This window comes from Epinephelus fuscoguttatus, linkage group LG15 (assembly GCF_011397635.1).
Source record: "Epinephelus fuscoguttatus linkage group LG15, E.fuscoguttatus.final_Chr_v1".
In the NCBI taxonomy this organism is placed as follows: domain Eukaryota; kingdom Metazoa; phylum Chordata; class Actinopteri; order Perciformes; family Serranidae; genus Epinephelus; species Epinephelus fuscoguttatus.
Window position 1 is genome coordinate 28,934,950 of NC_064766.1, and position 15,779 is coordinate 28,950,728.

General features: G+C 41.1%; 1 protein-coding gene across 1 annotated transcript in view; it reads right to left on the minus strand.

Moving 5' to 3' along the window:
• Window positions 1–15,779, minus strand: part of dnah9l (dynein, axonemal, heavy polypeptide 9 like) — a 47,684-nt gene that overhangs the window by 16,368 nt on the left and 15,537 nt on the right. The window contains exons 31-57 of the mRNA XM_049598221.1: window positions 13,771–13,878; window positions 13,542–13,673; window positions 13,291–13,451; window positions 13,034–13,190; window positions 12,777–12,922; window positions 12,585–12,701; window positions 12,349–12,487; window positions 12,084–12,176; window positions 11,750–11,944; window positions 11,333–11,410; window positions 10,178–10,310; window positions 9,708–9,835; window positions 9,430–9,578; window positions 9,169–9,319; window positions 7,928–8,059; window positions 7,653–7,826; window positions 7,331–7,535; window positions 6,766–6,931; window positions 6,575–6,677; window positions 6,054–6,191; window positions 5,785–5,886; window positions 5,549–5,710; window positions 3,113–3,196; window positions 2,554–2,663; window positions 2,243–2,405; window positions 2,025–2,148; window positions 102–244 (exon numbers count right to left, since the gene is read on the minus strand). Coding sequence (XP_049454178.1) covers window positions 102–244; window positions 2,025–2,148; window positions 2,243–2,405; window positions 2,554–2,663; window positions 3,113–3,196; window positions 5,549–5,710; window positions 5,785–5,886; window positions 6,054–6,191; window positions 6,575–6,677; window positions 6,766–6,931; window positions 7,331–7,535; window positions 7,653–7,826; window positions 7,928–8,059; window positions 9,169–9,319; window positions 9,430–9,578; window positions 9,708–9,835; window positions 10,178–10,310; window positions 11,333–11,410; window positions 11,750–11,944; window positions 12,084–12,176; window positions 12,349–12,487; window positions 12,585–12,701; window positions 12,777–12,922; window positions 13,034–13,190; window positions 13,291–13,451; window positions 13,542–13,673; window positions 13,771–13,878 — 3,693 coding nt within the window. The remainder of the gene's footprint in view (window positions 1–101; window positions 245–2,024; window positions 2,149–2,242; window positions 2,406–2,553; window positions 2,664–3,112; window positions 3,197–5,548; window positions 5,711–5,784; window positions 5,887–6,053; window positions 6,192–6,574; window positions 6,678–6,765; window positions 6,932–7,330; window positions 7,536–7,652; window positions 7,827–7,927; window positions 8,060–9,168; window positions 9,320–9,429; window positions 9,579–9,707; window positions 9,836–10,177; window positions 10,311–11,332; window positions 11,411–11,749; window positions 11,945–12,083; window positions 12,177–12,348; window positions 12,488–12,584; window positions 12,702–12,776; window positions 12,923–13,033; window positions 13,191–13,290; window positions 13,452–13,541; window positions 13,674–13,770; window positions 13,879–15,779) is intronic.

Genomic DNA, 15,779 nt, shown 5'->3' on the forward strand with positions numbered 1-15,779 from the left:
GCAGACATATTTTATGATCAATGCTGTGGGAAAATGGGTTTAAAAAAAGCAGGTATCATGTTGCATGTTGACACCGTATCACACATGATAATGTTTCAGACCTTGAGCTGTCTTCGTATCCTCTCAATAAAGAAGCTCCAGCAGTTGTCTCTGCTGTCTATGAGCCCTAATCCTCTCAGCTCCATCCGGATCGATGTCACAATCATGTCCACTTCTTCATCACTGAACAGGTCTGGAATATCCCCTGAATAACACAAACAATACAAGCTCAAAATGTGTATTTGTCTGTTTATATCTATCCATCTATTGCTGCATCTACGTCACACAAAACACACTTTTGTTTTTTGTTTTTCGTACAAAACATAATCATTTAAAGTGTTTTAGTGCAGGATTTGAGCACTTCTACCAGCCAGTGTTTCCCAGGTTTAATTATTCATCATTCATCCACTACCTCGTTAATGAAAAATATAATTTACAGATATATTTTGATGAGGTCTCTGGTTCCACCACTTACTCTCAGGGTTACCAAGCCTTGTTAAGCATTAAATTCAAGATCTTTTTAAGGACTTTCCAGGCCCAATTTCCTCATATTGTATTACATACCAATGTCACAGTGTATCTTAGCTGGTCTTTGTCATCATGTGTAGTTGCCTTTTTTGTGCTTTTATGGTTCACTTCTAGTATATATTATCATACTTTTTGGCTTTTCCTTGTAGTAATCTTACTTTGTATTTCATATTTTTATATTTCATATTGCTTGTTTTAGAGCTGTACATTTTTATTCTGTATTTTTGTTTTATATTGTTTGTCTGTAACTTATTGTTGCTGCCTGTCTTGACCAGGACACTCTTGAAAAAGAGATTTTTAATCTCAAGAGGCTTTGCTTATTAAACAAAATAAAAAAAAATATTCAAGGACCACTGGTGTAACACTGATTTTTTTGAGCATGAGAACTGGTAGGTTCTAAAGAAGCTCAAAAACAGCAATAGAAAAATAAGTAACACTAAGAAAAAGAAAATCTTCAAAAAAGATCTTTTGCCAATTTCTATTATTACACAAAATAAATAAATTCATAGACTTTTGATGACCTAAGTCTTTTTAAAGGTCTAGTGTGTAGCTTTGGTGGGATATATCAGCAGAAATGGAATAGACAAAAATAAGTATGTTTTCTTTAGTGTGTAATCACTTGAAAGTAACAATTGTGTTTTCGTTACCTTACATGGCATCGGAGAAACACTGATTTTCTTTAAACGTGAAACATCTTTATTCTTTTTTTTTTTTTTTTTTTAATTTTATTTTTTTTTTTACCAGACTGTTCGTTTGAAGAGTAGGAGACCTCTGCCGTTAATCTGGGTCTTGGTAAAAACCTCCTGTACGTCTGGATCAAGTTATCAAAGAATAAAGGTGAATGCATATTAGCAGGTGCTGGGCTAGTGACCTGTCTACAAAGCGCCAAACAGGGGAAACACTGATTTTTTTTTAAACGTGAAACTGCTTTCTTCAATGTTTTCACCAGTTTAAATCACCATGTTTGTTTATTTTGGAGAGGAAGAGACCTCTGCAGATGATTCAGGTCCCGGTAAAAATTTCTTGTGAGATAAACCCTACAGGAATCCTAAGTGAGAGAAGTTTCAGCTGGTTGCAATCTTCGATCCCCACCAGAAGATGCCACTAAATCCACCTAAATCTTACACACTGAACATTAAGTCTATTTTCAAAAACTTTCATAGCCTTGATTTTCTCTCTCAAATTCACAACCTTTCAAGGATTTTAAGGACCAGCAGGAACCCAATCTTGTCGTGTATCCAACCTGTGTACAGTGTGTTTTTCTGCTCTTGATTAAAAAAAAACACTGCTGAAAAATTAAATTAGGGTGGTCAAATATATATATTGTTGTATTTATGAACATCTTTGATATTCCCAAGAAGAAAGTATGCTCATTTTTTTTTTAAAGTTAAACACACTAAAGCTGGAATTCTCTGCCCATTGAAAGAAAAGACACCCCAAGGTCAGTGTAGCCAAACCTGAAGCTAGCATATCGTTGATGAGCACCAGGAAGCGTTCATCTGGTATCTGTGCGTCTGTGTGAAGGAACACTGTCCCAATGTTCTTCACCCCCACCTTTATATACAGCGCTGCTATATCACTCTGGAGAAAAAAAAGGGTCAGATGATTCATAAACAGGGTGTGCTACGGGTGACATCTGTATCTACTGTGTGTATGGGTATAGATGCATGTTTACCTTAAGGTCATTGATGCCGTAGCCTTTACGCAGAGTGATCTGGAAAACTTCCAGCAGGCTGAGGAAGGCAGCCAGCCGACACAGACTCTGCTTCCCGCTGCCTCCAACCCCCACCAGCAGGGCGTTACCATAGGGAGCCTCCAAGATGCGACTGATACGACACCTGAGCACAAACATCAGAATTTAAAGTGTGTGTATGTTCTGACGTTTACATATGTGCTAATCTGTGTAAGTCCTCCCTTGTGCATGGGAGCAGACGGTATGTGTGTGACTGCAGTTTGCATGCATGTGTCTCAGCCTGTGTGTCTTACACATGCTGGATAGCTTCTTCAAACAGCACCAGGTCCATGACAGCGTGCAGCTCATTATAATGCTCCAAAGCATCAGCCAGCGTCTTCTGGAGTTTCTCCCAGTCTGAAGCCTGACAAGACGAGCAAACAAACAAACTGGCTCTCTTGAGTACAGGCGGCAGCGTCCAAGTAACTGGTAACTTCCGCAGACATAATTAAATGAAGTTCTTATCGAGACTTAAGTCGATTAACTTTCAGTTCAAACCCCATACCGAAAAGAGAGGTAATTAGTTTGCTAATGACAGTGCATTCATCCTCATTTATTTTCTGACAGATTAGACATGACAGCAGAATTTGTGCCATAAGGTTTTCTGAATATGTGAGCTACAGATAATCCGCATGCTAAATTGTTTAGAGTCAAAAACAATTAAACTCACCTATTTTATTACCACAGTTAATAAAGAATAAATGGATGCTTGAAAGCAGCAACATGGCGTCCAAATCGGAGCTAGCTTGTGTGTGTGTGTGTGTGTGTGTGTGTGTGTGTGTGTGTGTGTGTGTGTGTGTGAATGTGTTGAACCTGGTGATAGCGAGGCTCTCCCACTCCCTGGGCAAAGTGACAATACACCAAAGGCTGGTGGATAAAAATGGACTCATCTATTCCCTGGAGAAAATTGGCAGAAACAGAGATATGAAAAGAGAATGCTGAATATGCCACAGTTTGACAGCGAGAAACCAACCAATTATTTCAGTTTTACATCAGTGTTTCAAGACAGACTTTACTTGGGCGGGCCGTCCAGGTATATTAACGGCTGCCTCAGTATATTTGGCTGAGAATGACGAACTGAGAATTAAATCTCTGTCCTGTTTAATACATGTATAATCTGTCCTTGCTAACTTGATATATTAAGTATGCTGGCGCCTCTGTAACCAGTCAGTTTATCCCATTTTCTCCATCAAATAACAGTGATTAACTGCCTGATGAGTCCCTCCACCCCAACTCCTCTGTCTCTGTATCTATGTATTTATTTTGTCTACGTATTCTTCTTCTCTGTCCTTTATGTTGTTGTTTAGTTTGTTTGTTTTTTACCTTTGTGTTTTTCTTTCTCTTTCACAACTTCTTGACTTGTGATGTTATAGTTAGAGTTAAAGAAAATTATGGTGATACATACTGATATGCAAATGCTGTACCTGTCCTGCCTCCACAAGTAAAAATTATTAAAAAAAGAAAAAGTATATTTGGCAAGCTAATTTATTATTTTTATTCATATTTTGACCTGCCCAAGAGAACGCGATCCATAATCAATTAACTACTGGACAATCTCCCCTCACTCTTCCCCTCCTGTAGCTGTATGTTTTGCTACTGCAGCTGAGGCGAAAGTGCTTCTTGGCTTGTGATAGTTTTGGCATCTAATCTATTTCCTCCGTGAAAGGCAAGCAAATCCGGCAATAAAACACACTGATGAACTAAATCAGTGGTTCCCAACTGGTCCAGCCACGGTGTCCAGATTTCTCCTTAGTCATTAGTTCAAGGTCCACACAGTTTACTTTATTCAGTGTCATACATGTTGTCGAGCTAGTTTGCTGTCTCTGTTAAGAAGCTGTCTGTTATCCATTCATTCTACAGCAGGACATGGCACAAATAAAAGCTCTGTGCTTTTCCATTCAGGATGGACCTGTGACCCACTTTTGGACCACTGCACTAAATGACATAAAGGACATATTATATTCATTCATTTTCCGTAACCGCTTATCCTGTTGGGGGTTGCAGGGGGGCTGGAGCTCCCAGCTGACATTGGGCAAGAGGCAGGGTACACCCTGGACAGGTCACCAGACTATCACAGAGCAGATATATTATATATGATAAATGATAAACTATGCATCTCATCCTCGCAAACTCTTCCACTTTCCCTGCCACTCTTCTGCTGCTCTCCTGGAGTTTTGATACTAATGATTTTTACCTTCTGAATGTTGAAAATCAAAATATGCCCATCCACTATATTCATTTTAAATCGTCCAGTATCACTGCTGTTTGTGAGTCATTTTTAAATTGCAAACCTACTCCACATATTTGTCCGTTGTGTCTACAGAGCAAGAGAGATGAGCAGGTACACACACACACACATAAGCAGACAAGCAGATTGACAGACAGAAACATCATAAAGATTAGGAAGTTAAGTAGCCACTAAAACAGAAAGACATAAAAGCATGCAAACACTTAAAAGCATGGATGAAAACATGAATGTCAGATAAGCCAGATAGTTAGCATGTTAAAGGGCACATTAAGCAGAAAATTCTACACAACAGAACACAGAGACAGACTCAGTCATATACAACAAGACGTAACAATAAGCAGACAAGAAACAGTTATGCACATGACATAAGCATTAGCAAACAAGGCAGTAATAGACGGGACAGAAGCATTATCAGACAGGACAGAGGCATTAGCAGACAACACACAGTCAGCAATAAAACAGTGTGAATAAATGCAGTGCAATTTTACAGACAAGTATTAGAGGAAAGACTACGTAAACCTGACACACACCAAGAGTTAGACAGCCAGACAGATGAGGACAGACAGTAAAGGCATGCAGATGCTACACATGGTGATGCATCTGGCTGCTTATGAGCCAGATTTTAAGATTTAGTGGAAAGGGACGGTATGCGCTACTGCATCTTATATAACCTGGAAGTGTGTTACAGGTCTGGGAAGCTCTCAGAAATAGTAACAGAACTATTAAATCAATAAAAGTATTGTGTTTATTTTTTATTTGTCACATGTTGTAGACTAGTTTTTTTTCCTGCAGGTAATGCTAGCCATTTCCACTGGCTGCCATAAGTATATTTTAGACCTGTGGAAACACTGTACTGTGTCACATACTGCTCTACAGGTATAATCTGTGTTTTTACATTCTTGGATCTGCCACAAGTGGTGCTGCTGTGTTGGCTTTAGTTATACTACTGTAGTTTTTAAAGAAAAAGACGTTACTGTATGTGCCTTTTTTTTTTTTTTTACCTCGAAATATCTCTTGCCAGTGTCCAGCAGGATTTTGTTGAAGAGTTCCACATCTTTTTCTTCCATCAGTTTGTCAGAGTAAACCCTGGAGCTCTCATGCAGCCACAGATGAACCAGGTCCATTGGGTAACGGACACTCTCTGGCAGGGCAAAAAGGATACCCTACACACCAACATACATAGAATCAATAATTCACATTTGACATTTCTATTTAAGTGACTATGTGTGTGTGTTACCTGGAAAATGTTAGAGAGGTCTCGCAGGTTGAAGATGTAGTGGAAACGTATCGCTGTAGGGAGGAAGTTCTGACTGATTTTTTGGTGCAGACAGATAGCTGCCTGGATGAGCAGAACCAAAAGATGTAGAGATGGTTGTACAGATATTGGAACAGACAGAGCAGATGGGCATTATGGACAAGTGATAAACTGACAGGTTATTATTTGCATGGATTGAAACACAAAAGATTTTATTGTAGACAAATGCTGCATTGACACTGCAGGTGTACCTGTATGAGAGTCCCCACTGAGCGGGAGACGCCATAGCTGAATCCCCCCTGAAGGAAGTGAGCTGACAGGATGCTGGAGAAGATGGTGGCTAATGCGTCGGCACCGGGGAAATGTACTGCAAACACTGAGAAATGCCTCTGAAAGGAGTGATGAGAGGTGTGAAAATGACTTGCCTTTAAGGCTCTGCAAAGCGACTCAAAAAACAGAAAGTACCTGTCAGACTGCTTTCTGAATGTAACTATTAATTCGATAATATCACGTTATCTTCAGTCATTAGCTGTCTAGGACATTCTAACTTCAATATCACTCTTCTTTGGGCTTGTTTATCATTTCTTTGTAACTTAATTGCTTCTTGCTTTTGTAGTTGATTAAATCCATTCTGTGTTCATTTGCATCTTGATAAATTACTCTGTAAAAATGTAAAAAAAAGCTAATTAACTAAAATAATTGCAGTAGAAAGAGCAAGGAAGCCAATAGTGTTTTTGTACATATGCAAGTGTGTATGCATAAACGTCTCTACCTGTAGTCTGGGGTTGATAGAGAAGCTTCCAGCTGTTGGGTTCATGCAGGTGATATACTGGCAGTTGTGTATTTCCTTCAGCACCAGTCGCTGTCTGTCATACCTACAAAGATTTTGTCTATTTAGATTACATTAAGTAGAGCCTGTACCACTGCAAAGATGTGGTTTTGCAACAGTACCGTCTGTCTTACCAGTGGTTGTAGTCAAGGTGCTGGCGTATGAGTGTGTGCGGCTGGACGGTGCCGTACACGTCCACCTCGGGCATATTGAGGTCATCTATGAAGTAGATGAGTCTCTTAGCGGTGGGAGGAGCAAATTTACGACCAGCTTTCTTCTCCAGGGGTTTCTCCAGGACACCTGAGGCCCATATAACGACATGAATCAATAGATGAAAATGACAAGAAAAAACTGTGAGCAGCACTCGCAACAAATGACTTGTGAGTTATGGATTTAAAAATGAAGTCCACACTTGGAAAAGAAAATGAAAAAATAAGAATAAATCAATTTTAAAATTCAACAAGTCAGACTGACAGCTTCTATTGTAATGAATATCAAGCAATTCAAGCAATATTAAAGGGATAGTTCACCCCAAAATCCCCAAAAGTACTTTTTTGTGACCGTTAACAGCACTTCTCTACAAAACCTGTCTCTTATTTACCAAGCAAAATACTAACCATTCATAAAGGAAAGTTCTTCTTCTCTTCAGTAAGCATCACCCCTCCCCAAAATATTTGTTCCCATTCCTGTGATTCTTACGCTGCAGCATGGCTGACGTGGTGTAGTAGTTGAAGGGAACTTTCGCCACCATGTAGTCCTCCTTCAGCTTGACAACTTTATCAGACACCAGGATGGTCTTGCCCACTCCGGCGTTGCCCACCAGCATGATAGGCTTCCCTCTCTGGAGCAGCAGGTCCATGAAGAAGGTGAGACAGATGGTTTCTGGAGTGTGAACCAACACGGTCTGAAACAAACATGGCATGACCTGACTTAAAGGGATGGAACAAAATGTGGTCAATGATGAGTGCAAACATAATATAAAGTAATTCTGTTCTCTGTACACCACCACACACATCATTACCTGTAGCGGCACATCAGGCTCCAGCTCAAATGGCACCATCTTCTCACTCCAGGGAGTAAACTTTTTCGTCTCAGAGTCAATGAAATAGTCAAAGACTGTGCCCTGAGAGGGGAACTTCACCGCTCTCATCTCTTTAGACCACCAGCGGCTGAATTCGGCACGGTAGTCATTCAGCTGGGTGTTGGGAAATGGCACCATTATAATGTGACATACAGTGTAAAATACTGCAATAAAAAGGAGTTAGCTCTTTAAGCAAATATTTGGTCACCACACACATGATCCTGGAAGAGCGCCCCTCCAAAGGCCCAGACACAGGCAAAGACAAAGTAGATTTCATAAAGTTCTCGAGGAGAATCAGCAGGAGTGTTGTCCTCTGTCAGCAGGCAGTCCAACAAGGAACACAGCGTCTGATTGGCCAAAACACAATGAACAATACAAAGTAATAAATTGTTCTTTTGTCAGTAGATAAGAACAAAACATCTGGCTGAATAACGTTGCAAGGACAGGATGTAAAAGCATATTATGTGACACAACGATTATGACCAAGTTGCAAGAAAAATGAAGCCAATGTCGATTTGCAAAAAACTGCAGTTCCTCTAATGGCCACTTGAGGCTGGCTTCAAAAGGTGAATCAACTTTACAGCATAAATAAACATGTTTACAGCCTGGTACAAAAAATATTTTTAATTTCTATAGCTTATTTCCCTGTTTATGACAACTGTGCGGGGTGAATTTTTATATAACTTTCCTGTTTAAATTTTATTAAGGCTTAGAATTACAAAAAATTAAGGCTGTGGTCGCTTTGAATGGCAAATGGGTGCCCTCCGTTTACAAGTCGCTACCACAACAATGGTGGTAAAGTAACGTAACCATGGCGTGCCCACAGATTCCTAGAGTAAAGACATAGCCGCAGCTATCGCTATTTCTGCGTGAATTCAGTTCATGGAAGTTAATTGTAACATTTTGATCACCTTCAAAAGTCTTGTTCAGTGTTTGATTGAACTAAAAGACCCACTAAGGAGTTGGATGTTCAGTTTTTCCAGTAAGTACATTATAAATCACTTGTAATATAAAGCTTTAAACTGTTTCACCATACTTAGAATGCAACGTGGATCTTCACGGGGACTTTAAATGCTTTGAGCAATAAAATACAACATATCTTCTTTGTAGCATCCATGTTGTTTCCACATTACGACTCACAAGCTTATAAGCACGCTTAAGTGGGAAGAACGTCTTCCAAACTCGGGAAATGGGACCATCCGAGGAGCACTTGAATGCAGCAACAGTTAACCATAAACTGTAAATGCACCGTGCTCACCAAAAAGCAGCTAGTGTTAGGGTTAGCTCCACCCTCTCATCCAAATATGCAAGATGGAGAAGGTCAAAATGCTAATTTTGAGTTCACAAACCAGTGGGTGACATCACTTTAGCTATGTTCATTATTCTACTACGGTCTATGATTAAGACTCTTTAGCCTGTAGATAAGAAACATAATTAGCATGTTGTGTGCTCACACCTGCACCATGCTGTTTTCTGGTATGGGAGTGATGGTTTTCAGGTTGCAGCGGACTTGTTCCAGGCAGTATGGCACATACTTATCAAACAGAATGGTGAGGTTGGCTCGCTCTGATTGTGCCTGTCTGGTATCAATCCAGCTTGTCACGTACCTGGGAAAACAGAAAAGACGGCACTGCTAACCAAACTTCAATTTCAGTAAAGTGAGGAAACAGATGTCCGTGATTTTATATATGTGTCTGTGCTATCGTGTGTGTCTTACGAGCTCCAGCCGAGGTCCTGTGGGTTGACGTAGAGGATTCCTGCCCTGGACACTGTAGCTGGAGTGGCAGCCTTTAGATGAGAGATCTCAAAGAGTAGACGCATGGAGGTGGACAAACTGATCCTCTCGTTACTGGCAAGAGTCAGAACCTGGAGAGAGGAGAGGGAAAATTATGTTTGGGTCTTTTTGGTTGAAATGAAGCCATACTATATTAAAAAAAAAGGAAAAAGGACGAAAAACAGCATTAGAAGAATGAAAAAACACAAATGTATTCGAACCTTATTGTCATCCATAACTGTGTTGAGTGATTCAATCCACATCGGGTCAATATCTCCATCCAGAACTATCCACTTGGGTCCATCATGGCCCACTGAGGTCAGCTCTCTCATGGTGGAGGAGAACAGACCTAATATAAAGAGCGAAAAATACAGTATATCAACACCAGCGCCTGACCATCACTGGTACAAAAATGCTCACATACTGCTCTTTCTTGCTGACCTAAAGAAAACTCATGTAATGGAATCACAGTCAAATTATTCCGTGTCAAACTCCTGAAACAATCACTAACTCTGAACCAGAAAACATGCTTTAACAAATTCTAATTAATTCTGTGAAGAGGCTTGGGAATAAATTATGGTCTTGGAACCAAAATAACTTGACAGCGACCCAAAATCTGGAGAAAACACTGGTTCCCCTGATCATCATTTACAGCTTATTAAATTCCATGTAAAATCCTGGAGCCCTTCACCATCTTTCCACTCTCTGGTAGCAGGGTGCAGGTATCCAAACAGCTCGTCTGTAGTCACAGCTTTAGGGTTGATATCATTCCACACAGGCTTCATCTTCATGTTTGCATAGGTCCTATGGAGAGTCTTCAAGATCTGATGAATAAACATTATACAGTAGAAACCTATTACAGTGATCATGTCTGTCTGTTGACATTTGTATAGACGTGAATATAAAGTAATTAAACAGACGGCTTTGCTATTTACTAAAATTCATTAACTGTTTTAAAATACAGTACAGCTGCCAATTATTCTACCTTTTCCCTGCCAGCTCTAGGACTCATTATCCACAGGTGTTTTCCCCATGCATATTTATTTTCTGTCTCCATCACTGGCAGCCATGACTGTTTATCGCTGTTTGTAGACTACACAAAGTAGACTTGAAACACAAAGTTTCGCTGCTGCATCTTGTGGCTCGTTTTTGGCCGTTTGTAGTAAGCTTCAAGGAGACTACAGTTTTCACTGAAAAAAAATTACTGTGTTTTTCCTGTCATGATTTAAGTGCACAAACCTTATGTAGCCAGCTGGACCCAGACTGGTTACTGCAAAGCAAAATGTCATGATTTGACTAAAGTTAAAAAAATGATCTCTGGGCTAGGGCTGTAGTAGTAAAACCATTATATAATAACCTATAGATAATAACCCCTTCAGATTTTTCCCTTTCTTTAGTATAAAGACGTTCAATCTGAAAACATTCATCCATTTATAAAACAGATGATGAACAGCCTGCGACATCCTACGAAAAATATGTGCAAATTCAACAGTATGTCTCTGTTTTTCCACATTCTGTCAGTCTACTACTCACCCTCCTTACATGTTTATTTTTTCATCCACTAAAATGGAAGCTACTAAAGCAGCAGGGGAAGTCACCCCCTGTCATGTTGTTTTAAGATAGAAGTCTAATACAGATTCATTTGTATTGAAGCTGCTGGTTGTATTCTGCACTATGCTCCTCCATGTTTTAATAAATTAAAGATCTAGAAAAGTCCCCAGACTTCACAGTATACTTGTGACCCTAAAATGTATGCGGGTATGAAGACAATGGTTATAAGCCACCTCCTACAAAACGGCACTGAAAATAAATACTAACGGATATAGTGGTTTTAACAGAAGTTCACCTGGCTCTTTCCAGTTCCTGGTCCGCCTACTACAAACACAGAGTGTCTGACAGCCAGCAGCTCCTCCAGCTGGGTCACCTGGAGACACACAAACATTAAAATGAACTGAATTAATTACAAATTTGATTTATTTTCTCACAAAGAACAGATCTACTGCATGTATGTCTTCATTCATGCTCCCAAAGGAATTCAGTACTGTGCGTCCTCTTGAGTCAAAACTTGTAATTCAAAATTATAATTATACTATAAATATGTGTTTTATTCATTAGACTGATATATTTACATATGAACACTGACCTGCAACCCTAAGAGAGTTCTTTTTCTAATTTAGCAATACAAACACACCAAAGCCTCTTGGTACTGCGACTGAAACAGAGGCATTTTAATTTTTCCAACAGAAGAGCACTTATGAGACACCTTAAGTATGAAGTTCTCCTCAGGCTGCAGGCGCAGTTCACTGACTGACTGGCGAACCGCGTTCTCCAGGGCAGGGTCTCTCTTCCTGGGCACGTCCAGCTGAGGAAACAGGTCACTGATGAGCCCGAGGAATATCGGCACGTCACTGGTCACTATCTTAGGCAGGTTGAAGTCCCTCAGTGCTCGCATCAGCACCTGGGCAGGAAATGACAGTTTGGATATCATGAGTCAAATGCACTTATAAACTCAGATTGCATGCAACTGTTCCCCATTAACCACTTCATGTGAGATTCTCCAGTGTGAAAGGCAGCATTAATGACAGATTGATTCGTACCTGTTCCTCAGGTCTGCTCCGCTCCTCTCTCTTCAGAGATCCAGCCACAACCAGGACTGATTTGATAGCCCTCAATCCCCAATCATAATGATCCTAGGAGTTAAAAAGAATAAACCAATCAAGCGATGAAAGTGTTTTTGTCTTAAAATAGATCCAAGACTTGCTTCAGGTTTTGGAACTGGTGCTGGTGTGCTGCGTTGCACAAATCTTCCCCCCGAATTGCTCACTCTGACTCCACCTTTAAGTAGAAAGCAGTCTAATGTACCTGTTTTGACAGCAGTTCCTTACAAAGAGTGTAGAGGCTGATGAACTTGCGTGCCAGCAGGCGAGCATCTATGAAGCCTTCTGCCACCAACATGATCTCACAGATCAGCTCAAAGTCTGGGATCACCATGGCACAGGGTCTGCACAGTTAGCAAACCCGCTCTTAATTAGTCATCTTTGACATTTCTTAACTCTTTCACTTATAATCTCCTCTTAATATTTTTGTTTCTATCAGACCTGAACAGAGCTTTGAGGTTCTCTGGGAGCTCAGCCCTGCCAGCATAACCTGGGTTCAGAGTGATGAAGATCCCCACTGTTGGCTTCAGCTCAATCTCCTCTCCCAGAAAATGGAATCTACGCACACAGCAGACAAATACATTAATAAATATAGGGTTTGTTTATTATACACATCATTATTTCCGTATCTACCTTTGCTTCTTGTTGCGTACAGCATCCTGTATTGTCTTGACCTGCACAGCTACCACAGACAGCACCTCCACTGAGATCCTGTTGAACTCATCAAAGCATCCCCACACCCCTGTCTGAGCCAGACCCTTATAAATGTTACCTATGGACTGAGGACATGTGATGGAGACAGAGGAAGTGAGTGGAAGGGTCGAATGAGCACAAAGGACAATATGAATTAAGTAAATAGGGCACAAATGAACATCTACAGTCTGTGTTACCTTGTAGTCCATCTGTTCTGAGCAGTTGAACACATAAACCATGATGCCCAGAGAGCGTCCAAGGTCTTTGGTTGTCTCTGTCTTACCAGTGCCAGCTGGGCCTGAGGGGGCACCACTCATAGTCAGATGGAGGGACTGTGTCAGGGTTATGTAGCACCTAACAGGGTTGAAATATGAATCACAAAAGGTCACCTCTCTCTTTAGAGTACAAATCTGTGTGCATGTGGTGTCATATACAGCACTACATGTCCGTGTACCTGTCAGTGAGAGGAGTGATGACCAGTCTGTTAGTGTTCCCCAGGTATTCGTAGCTGAACTGGAACTGGGCGTCACAGATGTTGACGTAACAGTGTCTGGTTTCGTCATCCCAGCGGTGGCGTAACTGGGACAGCCACGCAAAGGCCTGGCCTGTCGTCACCTAGGAGACACGTATAGTAACACCAGCTGGGAGGTCTTCTTGCTTGCATGATGCCTCATTCAACACATGCATGTCTTACTTCAGAGTTACCTTCTGAGTTATGAGACTGGCGACCACATCGCGAGCATGGACATCAATGGTGCAGACAGTCATGATTTTCTGTCTGTCTCCAGGAGTTAAATCTCCAAGCAGCATGTGGATCAGTGAGTTGAGCTGTGTGATCTAAAAAGTAAACAACAACAGAATAAATCACTGAAACCAACGAAAAGTGTTTTCACCCACCACCCGAACAATATCTTACCCTGGATTTACAGCTTACCTGTTTCCTGTTGTAGTCTTTGAGAGCTGTCTCAAATCCCTCCTCCACCCTCTCAAAGGCAATGCCCACATCTGTGGCCCACCACACCTGACTACCAGTCAACCCAACCTGTGAATGGAAGGAAAACAGCCAGCAGACAACAGATAATTTGTTTGTTAGGAAAGTTAAAAGGCAAGTTGTTTTTTTGTTTTTTTTTAACCTGGGCCCTATTTTGCCCACGACTAATGGGAACAATAATTTTTGAAACTGGTCCAGTATTGAGAGTGAGGGCTGCTGGCAGTCGCAAAACAGGCTGCAGCGTAACCACTCAAAGCATGTTCGCACTGTTAATGTACGTCACTAAAAGTGTTTGTTTTTACCACTGACAGGCTCAGATTGTTATTTTAACATCTGACAACAGTATGGAAAGGATCCCTACAGAGACAGACCTTCTTGTTATAGAGTAAGATCCGTTTTGTTTCCCAGAAACAGCCCTGAAACTGCTATCTGCAAACTCACCAGACTTCATTTAACAGTAATTTTAGCGTGTACAGAGCCAGCATATTTTCACATTTAACTGGATGAATTAAGGGTTTATTTCAACTAAGCCAGAGTTGGCAATTGTTGGAACAGTGGAGAGACAAACCAAGATGGTTTTCCTGAGTTTTATTTTGTTTCTGTCAACTTTGTTCAAATAAACACAAGATGTCTGTGCTCTAGAGAAAGGACCAGCGCTCAGTGAATAACCTCCTAAGCCCTATGATAAGCTATTATGGCAAGGCTTAACTATACAGACCAGTGAGCAGTGATAACTAACATGTCTTTGGGGTCATCAGGTGGGAACCTCCTTTCACCAGTGTTCGTCTAGTTGGTCCCACGACACCTCCAGGAGGCTAGACAGTGATCTCTGGCGTCCCAGAGACACTCCCCTAATGCCAGGTCTCACTGCTCCCCGCACTGACCCAACAACCTCCTTTACCTTACTTACACATGGCTTTCGCAGCCCAAACAGCACTGCCACCTTTAACAACCAGGCTCTGTTGATGCGAGCTCTAGGTAGTGACTGTGCCAAATGAAGTGTGTTTTACGATGATAAAATTACTGTTTATTTAGAGGTCCAGTGTGTAGGATTAGGGGCATCTATTTGGTAATGGTATAATATTCACAACTATGTTTCCATGAGTGTATAATCACCTGAAAATAAGAATTGCTGTGTTTATCACTACCTTAGAATGAACCATGTAGGTCTCTTCCACATAATTTGCCATGTTGTTCTACAGTAACCCAGAATGGACAATTTAACACTGGCACTAGACGGGGCCATTTCTGTCAGCCACCATAGTTCTGCTACAATACAGGATTGATTTTAAGGTACTTTTATTTGTTTTTAAAGCCATACATTGCTGAACTTCTCTGCCCCTACTCCATCTCCCGACCTTTTAGATCTTCAGAACATTGTCTTTTAACTATCCCATGACTGAAGCTTGTGGGTGAGGGAGATTGTGCCTCTGTGGTAGCTGCTCCTGATGCTTTTAAGACAAACCTTAAAGGAGCTATACGTAAGAAATCGAAAGCAAATAGTCGTAAAATCCTCCTAATATGTCACAGAGACTAAGGAATAATGTTCATATAACATACTGATCTCACGGACGGAATAGTACAGTACAGTACAATAGTCCAGAATATTCGTATTTAACATTTTTACAGTCCGCAAATCATGTTTATGTCAGCAGAGTCTCAGCATCAGTTACAGTTACGACTGAGCTAGAGCAGCACGGCAAGCAGCATTAGCATTAGCAGTGTCCCGGTACATAGCATGAGCATAGACTGTATAAGAGCATGAGCAGCCGGCTTCTCCTCAGCTGTATCCCGGCAGCAGCATTAGCAGCAGAGAAGCCGGACTTGCTCGAATAGTCCGCTGGAAAACCGAAGATCAAGGATGCAGCGACGCAGCCCTGCCACGGCAGCCGCCTGTGGGCAAACAAATCAGTCTCCAGTGTGCCGCTGTCCAGCAACCTCGAATCTGTAGG